The 12,609-nt window shown below is 63.9% G+C and overlaps 1 protein-coding gene across 6 annotated transcripts in view; it reads left to right on the top strand.

The window, feature by feature from the left end:
* Positions 1 to 8,979, top strand: part of BICRA (BRD4 interacting chromatin remodeling complex associated protein) — a 63,931-nt gene extending 54,952 nt beyond the window's left edge. For 5 of the 6 annotated variants that reach the window (XM_045573684.1, XM_045573685.1, XM_036416388.2 and 2 more), the window contains 8 exons: positions 2,922 to 3,536; positions 3,623 to 3,803; positions 4,036 to 4,139; positions 5,321 to 5,382; positions 6,142 to 6,290; positions 6,409 to 6,503; positions 6,638 to 6,740; positions 7,193 to 8,979. In XM_045573684.1, coding sequence (XP_045429640.1) covers positions 2,922 to 3,536; positions 3,623 to 3,803; positions 4,036 to 4,139; positions 5,321 to 5,382; positions 6,142 to 6,290; positions 6,409 to 6,503; positions 6,638 to 6,740; positions 7,193 to 8,217 — 2,334 coding nt within the window. In that variant the 3' untranslated portion in view covers positions 8,218 to 8,979. The remainder of the gene's footprint in view (positions 1 to 2,921; positions 3,537 to 3,622; positions 3,804 to 4,035; positions 4,140 to 5,320; positions 5,383 to 6,141; positions 6,291 to 6,408; positions 6,504 to 6,637; positions 6,741 to 7,192) is intronic. The other variant, XM_045573683.1, reaches the window with a different exon arrangement.
* The last annotated feature ends 3,630 nt before the right edge of the window (positions 8,980 to 12,609 follow it).

The raw sequence follows: 12,609 nt of genomic DNA, 5'->3' as shown, positions 1-12,609 counted from the left end.
CTCCAAAGAAATGTCAGTCGCTGTCCTGTTGATATGTGGCTCTGCGGGCTAATGAGTTTGTCGACCACTGGTCTAAAGTTTTGTTGTGGAGACGATGCCTTGCTCTTCTGTACGGCCGCGCGGCTCCGTGGTGCGGCTGTCCTGCTGTCTGTCTGACGCAGCCCTGTGGGCGCCGCGGTCCCCTCTGGTCTCCTCCCGCCCTGAGCGAGGCTGCGAGGAGGGGCCGCGCAGCCATCACGCAGGCCAGGCCCTCAGAAAAGACGTTGCTGCCTCTAAGCAGCTTTCCTGCGGTTTGACAGGTGTTTGACAGGTGTTGTCTCCGGGGGGTGTGAATCGGTGTCTCCTTTATCTGTGCCTGCCTTCCCACACTCAGCCATACATTCAGCTTGGCCAGTCTGGTAGGGGGGGAAAATTGTGTCTTGTGGGGTTTTTGTTTTGTTTTGTTTTCAAAATTTTTTTTTCTGTATTTGCCTAGGAAGCAAAGGTTTTATTTTATGTGTTTATTTATTTTTAATACTTTTATTGATTTCAGAGATGAAGGGGAAGGGGAGAGATAGAAATATCAATGATGAGAGAGAATCATTGATCGGCAGCCTCTTGCATGACCCCCACTGGGGGGGGGGATCCAGCCCGCAACACGGGCATGTGCCCTTGACTGGAATCGAATCCGGGACCCCCCCCCCCAGTCCACAGGCCGATGCTCCATCCGCTGAGCCAAACAAGCCAGGGTTGTTTTGTTTTGTTTTATATGTTTTTATTGATTTCAGACAGGTTGGGAGAGGGAGCGAGGAATAGAAACATCAGTGATGAGAGAGAATCATTGACTGGCTGCCTCCTGCAGGCCCCTTCTGGGGATCGAGTCCCGGGATCCAACCTGGGACCCTTCAGTCCACAGACCAATGCTCTGTCCACTGAGCCAGGCTGGTCAGGGCAAGAATGTTCTTTCTGGATCGTGGCGGATGCTGTTCAGATTCAGCAGGTGTAGCCCGGAGACAGCGCTGTTGTCTCATCCAGCGGCCGCCAGCCTTTCAGACCTCACAGACCCCCGAGTGAGTGGCTCTCGGACCCCCGGTCGGCGCCCGCTGATCTAATGTCCGTTTTGCCGTTTAGCCCACTGTCCGGCGTCGCGTGACGCGTTGTTGTCATTTCACTCTGCGTTCTAGTGCGTGCAGGGAGGTGAGGCAGGGGCCAGCTCTCCGACTCTCTCAGCCACACGCCTGTGTGGCCACTTGGGTTGGTTTCCTATTTTCTCTTGGAAATGCCCCCACAGGGGACAGCCTGTGAGCAAGGGCCCGATGGCTCCTCATGACAGATGCCTGGTGGGGGGCCGCCAGGTCAAAGGTCACACAAAGAGCAAACTGCCTTGGGGGGGGGGGGTAATCCAGGCGACAGTCTCATCAGCCCCTTGCGAGAGCCAGGCTGCCCCTCCGACCTCTCCCGGCGGCAGGCCTGGGGCGGGGGGAGCTGGTGCTGAGTTGGATTTTGTCTTGGATTGCCGGCCGTCCAGGCCCAGGCTTGGCGGGGCGAGGGGCTGTGCTGGGAGGGCCAGAGCGTGGGCGCCTGGAAGCAGAGCGGACTCTGAAGTCAGAGTCAGACCTCCTTGGGGGCTGGAAGCCCAGAGCCCGGCTTTGGAGGAGGCAGGGCTGGGGGACCCGAGCGAGTCCCCGAGTCCTCGGCCAGCTCTGAGCCCTGGGCGGGGCCAGACGGGGCGTCTGGGCCCGTCGTCTCCGCTCCCGGCTTCAGTGTCTCCCCGTGAATCTGTCCAACGTGGCCCCGGCTCTCAGGCCCCAGGGAGGCCACACGGTGGGCGCAGGCGCCAGCGTACACCGGGCGGGGGAGCCGTCAGGGGTGAGGACTCGGTGCTGGTGCCGGGTACACGGGTGACACAGAGGCCCGAGGCCATGGTTCCTGGGGAGGTGACCCCTGGGGAGGAGCGTGCAGGGGTGGGCGCCCCGGCTGAGGCGGTGCAGGCAGGTCGCTGTGTCCGTGTAGCAGAACTGTGCCGGATCTGGTGCAAGTCACACGTGTGCACACCCCACACTCGTGTGCACACGTATGCCCGTCCCCGCAGCCCTGACAGCGGGCACTCGAGGCCTTAGAGCACATGTGTCAAACATAAGGCCCGCGGGCCAAATCCGTCCCGCCAGGCCTTGGAATGTGGCCCGCACCGCGCTGTCATCACTGCACTCCGCTGCGTTTCCATCACAATGACAGTTTATGACTGTTCAGTAAACCATTCGGCCCGCGATTTAGGCTGGATTTTAGATTTTGGCCCCTTCTCTGATTGAGTTCGACACCCCTACCTTAGAGTCATAGCCTGCCCCCAGCTGCCTCCTCAGCGCCCTGGGCCCCCACCCCCACCCCCGCCCCGGGCCCCCCTCCCCGCCCTGGCCCGCGTCCCCACCGGCCCTGTTCTCCTGGGTCAGCTGGGCAGGCGGCGGGTGGGCTGCTGGGACGCGGCGCCTCCCTCCCCCTCGCTGCTTGCGCTGTGCTCCCGGCCTGCCCTCCCCGCTGGCAGCTGGCCGTCCCTGCTGCTTCCGCCGCTGCTGCCCGCCCTGCAGAGCTGCCTTCATCCGGGGAACTGGGGAGGCGGGGAACTGGGGAGGCGGGGCATGTGGGAGACCAGAGGGCCGAGGTCTGGAGGGGATGAGGGGGGAGGTGCAGGGATGAGGGGAACGGGTGCAGGGGTGGGGGGGATGAGGGGCACAGGTGCAGGGGTGTGGGGTAGAGACCAGGGGTTTGGAGGGCATAAGGGGACAGGTGCAGGGGGAGGTGGAGAGGTGGGAGGGAGAGGAGGCGTTCCAGGACAGGGGGTTGCTAAGAAGGTGGTGTGTGTGGGTCTGGGGTCTCCGGTGTGTGGGGCAGTGGGAGCCACGGTTGGCTCTGACCCTGCCCCTTCCTCTCCCTCCCTGTCCTGCCAGATCCCAGCAGCGGCTCCCCTGAAGGGCCCAGGCCCCTCCTCGTCCCCGTCACTACCTCACCAGGCCCCTCTGGGAGACAGCCCCCACCTGCCCTCCCCGCACCCCGCCCGGCCCCCTTCCCGCCCGCCCTCCCGCCCCCACTCCCGGCCGCCCTCCCAGCCCCAGAGCCTGTCCCGCCCGCCCTCCGAGCCCGCCCTGCACCCCTGCCCCCCGCCCCAGGCTGCCCCCACCCTGCCCGGCATCTTCGTCATCCAGAGCCAGCTGGGCGTCCCCCCACCCGTCAGCACCCCGGCCCCCACTGCCCCAGGCCCGCCCCAGCCCCAGCCCCCCGAGGGGCCGCTGCCCCCAGCCCCCCACCTCCCGCCCGCCTCCACCTCCTCCGCGGTGGCCTCCACAGAGACGTCCACCCGCCTGCCAGCCCCCACGCCCCCCGACTTCCAGCTCCAGTTCCCGCCCGGCCAGGGCCCCCACAAGTCCCCCACGCCCCCGCCAGCCCTCCACCTGGTCCCCGAGGCCTCCGCGCCCGCCCCACCGCCGCCTCGGACCTTCCAGATGGTGACCGCCCCCTTCGCCGCGCTGGCCCAGCCGAAGGCTCTCCTGGAGAGGTTCCACCAGGTAATGGGGCTCCCCCTTAGTGACCGGAGCCCCCCCCCCAGCCCCGGGGCCTGCCCCCCACCCCTCACCCACTGTCGCCTCCTCAGGTGCCGACCGGAATCATTCTCCAGAGCAAGGCCGGGGGGCCCCCCGCCGCCCCGCAGACCTCCACCAGCCTGGGGCCCCTCGCCAGCCCCCCTGCCTCCGTGCTGGTCAGCGGCCAGGCCCCACCCGGGGCCCCCGCTGCCCCCAGCCACCCCCCCGCCCCAGCACCCATGGCCACCACAGGTAGGGGACAGGCTGCCCTCGAAGGAGAGCTGGGGCCTGACGTGGGGGGCTGAGCCGGGGGTGAGCCCGACGGGGCCCTCTGGTCTCAGGGCCAGGGAAGGTGGAGGAAGGGCAGTCCCCCAGATCCGAGGGCAAGGACCGGGCAGCGAGGCGCAGGCTTGGGGGTCACACGTGAGGACGGGGCCTAGGAGCCAGTGACCCCTGAGCCCTGTGCCCCCACCCCCACCCCCAGGCCTCCCTCCTCTGCTTCCTGCCGAGAACAAAGCCTTCATCAGCAGCCTCCCGACCCTGAGCGTGGCCGCCGCCCCGGGGCCCGGGAAGCCCTCCGGGGCGCAGGTAAGCGGCCCTGGATTGGAGGGGGGGGCCAAGCATGTCCCTCCCCAGCGAACCAGGGAGGGCCAGCGGGGCAGGGAGGCAGGTGGGCAGGCGGATGGACACACCCAGCCGGTGGGTGAGACAGCAGGACAGTCTGGGCTGGGGGCGTGTGAGACCCGCAGACACCAGGGTGACAGGGCGAGGGCGAGGGTGAGGGCAGGTGGGAGAGAGGGCCTGAGACCCCTGTGGTCCCTGGGGGTGTGGGCCCTGCGGGTGTGTCTCTGGGGCGGGAGCAGGGGAGAGGCTGAGAGGGAGGAGGAGGGACCTGAGACTCAGGTGGCAGCTCAGGACAGGTGGGTGAGAACTCCAAAGAGATCTGGAGAGACCTGGGGGTGTAAACGGAGGCAGGGACCCCCTCTTTGAAATGGGGGGCAGGAAGACAAGGACACATCTGTAGAAGTGAGAGGGAGCCGGCTGGAGAGCCTTGGAGACAAGACCCCCCCACAGCCATGCAAGAGGCCTAGGCATGGCAGAGTGTGTGTGTGTGTGTGTGTGTGTGTGTGTGCAGGAGGCCTGAGCATGGCAGAGTGTGTGTGTGTGTGTGTGTGTGTGTGCAGGAGGCCTGGGCATGGCGGTGTGTGTGTGTGTGTGTGTGTGTGTGTGTGTTTGTGTGCAGGAGGCCTGAGCATGGTGGTGTGTGTGTGTGTGTGCAGGAGGCCTGGGCATGGCGGTGTGTGTGTGTGTGTGTGTGTGTGTGTGTGCAGGAGGCCTGGGCATGGCGGGGTGTGTGTGTGTGTGTGTGTGTGTGTGTGCAGGAGGCCTGGGCATGGCGGGGTGTGTGTGTGTGGGTGTGTGTGTGTGTGTGCCTGAGGCAGAGTGAGGTCCCGGGCGGGAGAAGGTCGGAGTGAGGAGGGAGATGCGGGGAGTGCTCCCAGAGTCCAGACAGCAGCCAGGCGAGGCCCCTCGGGGAGGGGGCTGCAGGGTCCCTGCTCGGGTGCCAGGCTTACGCCTGCATATCCCCCGCTCCTGTCCATGTCCCCCGGATTCTGCCCAGATCTCCCCTGGAGTGGAGTGTGAGGGGCAGGCAGGAGCCCCGGGGGAGATGGGCCTTATCTTTGCCCCAGGCTGGGGGGGGGGGTCAGGGTGCAGAGGGGGGGGCCCGCTCCCCTGGGACCCCCACTCGAGTGCCTTTCTGCCCGCAGTATGACAGCAAGCTGAGTGGCCTGAAGAAAGCACCCCTCCTCCAGCCCAGCAAGGAAGCCTGGTGAGTGACCTGTGTCCGCATGTCCGTTCCCCCCCCCCCTGCCTCCCCAGGCAGAAGGGCCCAGAGGGAGGCACTGGGGGCCCTGGGCACTCGGACAGGCGGGTGGGCGGTGGAGGGGTGCTGGGGAGATGGGTGCTGGGTGGGCGGAGGGGTAGGTGTTGGGTGGATGCACTCTCCCTGTCTTCTGCCCTCCTTCCACCAAGAGTGTTTGCTGCTCAGGTGCTTGCTCCCTACCCGCCTGTGCAGCTTCTGGAAACAAAGCAGACCAGCTCCTGCCCCATGGTCTTCAGAAAGGGCGGGGACCAGCATGCTGGCGGGGAGGCCATCACTCCAGAGACATGACACACTTAGCCCCGGTGGGAAGCCTTGTGAGAGAAGGATAGGATTTTACCGGCTCCTCAGCCGCCCTGCGCGCCTGAGGTTGCATCTGGGCCACTGGCAGCGTGGGGGCGTGCTGCCCCCTGGTGGCGGGAGACGGCATAGCAGGGAGGCTGCGGTGCAGGCTCTGCCTCTTGCTTCCCCGTAATGTACGTTTTGCGTGGAGGCACTTCCCCTTTCCGGGCCTCAGTTTCCTCACCTGTGACCTGGAGGTAGAGAGAGCACCTGCTTCCTGCGGTTGTCACCGGAGACTCAGGGAGACAGACCAGGCCGCCCGCGCCGGTGTCCTCATGCCCTCTCGCACCTGCTGCTGTCTGCCCCGGGCCGGCTGGGCCCTGCACTCCCTGGCCTCACCCCGGCTCTGCGGTGTGTCCCCCCCAGCTTCCTGGAGCACTTGCACAAACACCAGGGCTCCGTCCTGCACCCGGACTACAAGACGGCCTTCCCCTCCTTCGAGGACGCCCTGCACCGCCTCCTGCCCTACCACGTCTACCAGGGCGCCCTCCCCTCCCCCGGCGACCACCACCGAGGTGAGGCCCGGGCGCCCAGCCGCGCCCGCTTGGCGGCGGGGAGGGGAGGGGTGGCGGGCACGCTGCCCTCCCTTACTCCCCCCCAACGCCCGGGCCCGGGGCCTCTGCTCTCTCGCAGTGGACGAGGAGTTCGAGACGGTGTCCACGCAGCTGCTCAAACGCACCCAGGCCATGCTCAACAAGTACCGCCTCCTGCTCCTGGAGGAGTCCCGGGTAGGGCCTCGCCCGCCTAGGGAGGCCGGGAGGGAGGGAGGCCCGGAGGGAGGAGGCGGCTGCGAGGCCGCAGCCCAGTCCCTCGCATCCCCTCCCTCGGTCCTGGCTTCTTCATGGCCGTCTCCTCCCTTCAGAGGGTGAGCCCGTCGGCGGAGATGGTGATGATCGACCGGATGTTCATTCAGGAGGAGAAGACCACCCTGGCCTTGGACAAGCAGTTGGCCAAGGAGAAGCCTGGTGAGGGCGTGGGGAGGGCGAGGTGTGCCCCCTCCAAGTACCCCAATTAGACTGGGGGGCGGGGCGCGGCCTCCCCTTACGTGGCCGCCAGGTGGCGCCATAGCCCGCCTTCCTGCGGTGGCTGGTCTCCCTGCTCACCCCTGGCCTGGTCTGGAGGGACCATCTTCCCGGAGAGAGGAAAGCAAGGGAGCACAGCCAGACCGGGGGAGCACAGCCAGACCGGGGGGAGCAAGCAAGGTACCGGGTTGCAAAATGTGAGGTGGCATCATGCAGTCCGGGGTCCCGCGTGCCTCCCCACCCGCACCGTGCCGGGCTGTGGGATTGCAGGGAGGGGCCCCCCGGGGGTGGGTAGTGGTTGCTCCGTGCACTGGCCTCTGAGCGCATCTGCGCAGGCGCCGGCACGCCCTCACCGGGGCCCGGGGCCCTGCCCCCTGTCCCCCCTCTTTGTGCAGATGAGTACGTGTCTTCCTCGCGCTCCCTCTGCCTCCCTGTGGCCGTGTCCTCGGAGGGACACCGGGTTCCCAGCCACTGCCCGCCGCCGCCCTCCGCGCCCGGGGCGCCCGCCCCGCCGCCCCTGCACCTGCCCACCAAGCTGGTGATCCGGCACGGCGGCGGCTCGCCCTCCGTGACCTGGGCCCGCGCCTCCTCCTCGCTGTCCTCCTCCGCCGCCGCCGCCGCCGCCCTGGACGCGGACGAGGACGGCCCCATGCCCTCGCGCAACCGCCCCCCCATCAAGACCTACGAGGCCCGCAGCCGCATCGGCCTCAAGCTCAAGATCAAGCAGGAGGCGGGGCTCAGCAAGGTGGTGCACAACACGGCGCTGGACCCGGTGCACCAGCCGCCGCCCGCGCCGCCCAAGGCCGAGCCGCCGCCGCGGCCCCCGCCGCCGCCGCCCGCCGGCCAGATGAACGGCACCGTGGACCACCCGCCGCCCGCGCCGGCCCGCAAGCCGCCCGCGCCGGCCCCGCACTGCCCGCGCCTGCCGCTGCGGAAGACCTACCGCGAGAACGTGGGGGCGCCGGGCGGCGAGGGCGCGGGCGCGGGCCGGGCGCGGGGCGCGGGCCCGGCGGCCGCCAAGGTGGACGAGGCCACGAGCGGCCTGATCCGCGAGCTGGCGGCCGTGGAGGACGAGCTGTACCAGCGGATGCTCAAGGCCCCGCCCGAGGCCGCGGGCGCGGGGCCGGGCGGCGGCGGCGGCGGCAGGGAGCCCGGCTGGGAGGCGCCCTCGCTGCCCCCCAGCAAGCGGCGCAAGTCCGAGTCCCCGGACGTGGACCAGGCCAGCTTCTCCAGCGACAGCCCGCAGGACGACGCGCTCACCGAGCACCTGCAGAGCGCCATCGACAGCATCCTGAACCTGCAGCAGGCGCCGGGCCGGCCCGCGCCCCCGCCCGCCGCCCGCTCCCCGCCGCCCCGGCCCGAGCCCTACCCGCCCTCCAGCCACAACGGCGGCCTGGGCGCCAGGACGTTGAACAGATAACACCGGGCTGGTCTCCCCTCCCTGTCCCCCCAGCTCCTGCGGAGGGGCCGGGGTCCCCTGAGTGTTTCTTGCCTAAGTTATTTGAGTCACAAAAGCCTCTCTTCCCCCACCCGCTTGGGCGGGGTCGCTGGGTGGGGTTGTGGATTTGGGGGAGGGGGCTGTACATGTAACCTGCCCCCCAAAGAGGGGTAACCTGGTGTGTCACTCCCCGTTTCTCCCCCCGCGCCCCGGACATGCGTGTGTCTGCCAGGGATGGGGCGCTCTGCTCCCACTGCTCACCGTGTCCGGCCCGGCTTGTCTGTGGCCTCACCCGTCCCAGCCTGGAGGCGCTCCGCGGGAGGGGGGTCCTGGGCCGCTCTCAGCCTTGCAACACCGCCGCCCACAGGCAGCAAAGGGAAACGCAGGGAAGGGGCGGCCTGAGCCCGCTTTGCAGGATCCGCTGCGGGGCGCCTGCCACTTCCCCGGGTGTTATCTATCCCCTCCGACCAGTGAGCCAGAGCTCCAGCCTCCCGCCCCGCCACTGATATCCGAGCACCTCCAAAACAGGAACCGGGGTCCCCCTCCCGCCCCCGCCCCACCAGTCTTCCCTCCGTTCTTCCTGCCGCCAGCCACCCGCCAGATTCTGAAATCTCGGAGACAAAACTAGTACTGTAAGATAAATTTTTGTACTGTATTTATTGTGTATAACGATTTTTTTAATGGAGAATTCTGTACATTTAGAACTCTTGTAAATTAAAAACCAATCTTTTTTTTTTTAAACTACCGACGCCCCCCCTCAGCCCTTTGCTTTTGTGTCTTTGGGGTTGGAGACTGGAGGTTGGGGTGAGACCCGGGTAGGGAGTGGGGGAGGGGACGGCTTATCCCGCATGTGTTTGTTGAGCACCCACTGGGTGCCAGGCCCTGTCCTGGGCACAGGGTGCAGCATGAACCAGGAATCCTGCCCGGAGGGAGAGGGGGGGCAGGTTGGGGACAGACTTAATGAAGGAGGAAGGCTGAACAGCTCAACCAAACAGGTGTGTTTTTCTTTTAATTTAAATATATATATTTCAGAGAGGAAAGGGAGAGAGATGGAAACATCAACGATGAGAATCATTGATCGGCTGCCGCCTGCATGCCCACACTGGGATCGAACCCACAACCTGGGCATGCCCTGCCTGACTGGGGATTGAACCGTGACCTCCTGCCTCATAGGTCGATGCTCAACCCCTGAGCCATGCAAGCTAGGCCAGGCAGGTTTTTTTTGTTCTTTGTTTTTTGTTTTAAAGAATATTTTGTTGATATTTAGAGATAGGAAGAGGGATCAGAACATTGAACAGCTGCCTCATGCTCTTTATGAGGGTCAAACCCGCAACCCAGGCATGTGCCCTTGACCGGAATTGAACCCGGGAACCTTCAGTCCACAGGCGGCCGCTCTATCCACTGAGCCAAGTCTATTAGGGCAGGGTCTTTTTTTTTTTTTTGTCTTTTTTCTTCAATTCCCATCTCCCCAACCCCTGTCCTTTGCTAACCACCAGTTTGTTCTCTACGTTCACGGATCTGTGTCTGTCCTGTTTCATTTATTCATTTATTTTGTTTTCTCCGAGATCCTGACTCGTGTTAATGTTCCTCGGTCTCCTGAAACATGAAAGTAACGGATACTTCAAGCCTCTGGTCACAGCATTTTTGCCAAATGATCGGAGTGCCCCCTCGTTGTACGTGTGTTTCTGTTGAGAGACAGTTTACTAATCTATTGTATATTGTGGATTCCTTACCACGACCAACGGCGCCCCGAGTCACACCCAGGGGTCTCATCCCTCCAACCCCTATTTTCTCCTCTCTGGGCTTGTGCTTAAGACACCAGCCAGCGAGGGGCAGGGCAGGGGCGGTGGGGGGGTGAGAGGCAAGGTCAGAGAGAACAACGGGGAGGGGGGGCTGTGGTGTAGGAGCTTGGGGTACAGGAAGGACTCTGCCCTCCCCTGAGCGAGGAGGGAGCCTCCAGACAATTCTGAGCAGAGGGCTGGGAGCTGACAGGGCCCCGGCGCCCTCTGGTGGTCGCATGGGGAATAGGCGCGAGGGAGGCATCCGCCCGGCCGGGTCCCTGCAGTACAGGTGGCTGAGGTTTGCGGCTGGCGCCCTCTGGTGGCCGCATGGGGAACAGACGCGAGGGAGGCATCCGCCCTGCCGGCCGGGTCCCTGCAGGAAGGAGTGCAGGTGGCTGAGGTTTGCAGCTGGACTGCAGTTCTCTGCAAGCCCCTGGCGGTGTCTGTGGCGGGGAAGCTGACCCATGGGGCCCCCGGGGGGTGACCCCGCCCTGCCGGGATGCACAGAATAAAGCGCTGAAGGAGAGCGCAGTGCCCTCATGCTCCGGGAAGACCCCACGTGGTCACGCAAAACAGTTGGCCGGTGATTTCCACGGGCTCCAGCTGCGCGCACCCCGAGCAGAGGAGCGCGACTAACATGTGGGGAGCACTCCCCGTGCGCGCGGCTCCAAGCCCTTCACCTGTATCTTACTTTGTACTCGTGTGTGAGAGTCCATAACCCCATTGCACGGATGAGGAAACTGAGGCCCAGGGATGCAGTCAGGGGCAGGCTGGGCTGCATGCCGGGCTGCCTGGTTGTGAGCCCACCAGCTTCACCTCTGGGAACCAGCTACCAGGGAGGGGGGGCGAGGGGGCAATAGAGAGACACCCCCCCACCTCGACCCCCATCCCCACCCCTGGGGAGGGGCCCCAAACTGATCCCCGTTCCTTAGAGTGAGCCGTGGGGACCAGATGCTGGGAGCAGCCTGGTGGGTGTCTGTGGGGCCCCACTCTCCCAAATCTGGGAAAAGGCCTCCAAGTTTACCTTGGGCCCCAGGTAACCAGAGCCCCAAGCAGGACTGAAGCCCAAGACTAAAGAGCCCACAGTTCATTGAGAAACTCCAAGGCTCACTGGCTGCTTTCCCCATTTTTTTAAACTTTTTTTTTTTAATTGATTTCAGAGAGGAAGGGAGAGGGAGATAGAAACATCAGTGGCGAGAGAGAATCATCCATCGGCTGCCTCCTGCACGCCCCACACTGGGAATTGAGCTGCAACTGGGCCTGTGCCATGACCGGGAATCGAACCGTGACCTCCTGGTTCATAGGTCAATGCTCAACCACTGAGTCACGCCAGCCGGGCTCCATTTAAAAAAATATATATTTATTGGTTTGTTGTTGTTTTTTTTACAGAGAGGAAGGGAGAGTTAGAAACATCAATGAGAGAGAAACATTGATCAGCTGCCTCCTACACACCTGCTCCTAGGGATGTGCCCACAACCAAGGTACACGCCCCTGACCGGAATCGAACCTGGGACCTTTCAGTCCGCAGTTCGATGCTCTATCCACTGAGCCGAACCGGTCAGGGCTCCCACTGATTTTTAGAGAGGGTGGAAGGGAGGGAAGAGGGGTAGGGAGAGAGGGAGAAAGAGATTTTAATGTGAGAGAGACATCAATTGGCTGCCTCCCACCCTTGCCCAGGGATTGAGTCTGCAATCAGATACATGCCAGGAATTGAATCCTCAACCCTTTGATGCAAACGCAGATGCTCTAACCACTTAGCAACACCGGCCAGGGCATTTGTCTTCAAATGCCTGAAATAACACCCACGGGATCACAAGAGAAGCTAGTTATCTGTTTGTTAAGAAATCCATGACCTGTGACACGCCAATGGGCTGTTCTGAATTGCACATTAAAGAGGCAGAGTGCCCTGACCGGTTTGGCTCAGCGGATAGAGCATCGGCCTGTGGACTGAAGGGTCCCGGGTTCGATTCCGGCCAAGGGCAATTGGTTGCAGGCACATCCCCGGTGGGGGAGGGGTGCAAGAGGCAGCTGATGGATGTTTCTCTCTCATCAATGTTTCTAACTCTATCCCTCTCCCTTCCTCTCAGTAAAAAAATCAATAAAATGTATTTTTAATTAAAAAATAAAATAAATAAATAGACAGCGAGCTGGGCTGGGTGGTGACGAGGAAACAGTTGCCGCGGAGCGCTGGAAATCGGCTTCCTCCGGGGCTGCTGGCCTGTGGCTCAGACCGAACGTCAGCTCCAGAGGTCGCTGTTTCCTAGGCCAAGTTCACGGGCCCCCCTGGGTTTTATCTGAGGACAGAGGGTAAACTGAGGCCGGGAAGCCTCCGGGGAGAGATGGAAGCAGAGCTCTGCCGCCCGGCAACCTGGCTGGACTCCTTGGACCAGAGAGACTCCCTTTCTGACTTCCCTTCAGCTTCCCCGTCTGAGAAATCAGACCGATAACGTAATAAATGTAAGAGCAGGACCTCGCCTCCCGGGGAAAAGAGATGGCCCGTGACAAGCTTTCGGAATAGGCCTGGGCCCTGGCTGGCCAGCTCAGGTGCTTAGAGCTCCATTCCCTATGCCAAGGTTATGGGTTCGATCCCTGG

This window comes from Pipistrellus kuhlii, unplaced genomic scaffold (genome assembly GCF_014108245.1).
Source record: "Pipistrellus kuhlii isolate mPipKuh1 unplaced genomic scaffold, mPipKuh1.p scaffold_m20_p_55, whole genome shotgun sequence".
NCBI classification, from domain to species: domain Eukaryota; kingdom Metazoa; phylum Chordata; class Mammalia; order Chiroptera; family Vespertilionidae; genus Pipistrellus; species Pipistrellus kuhlii.
This window is presented reverse-complemented; position numbering and strand designations above follow the sequence as displayed.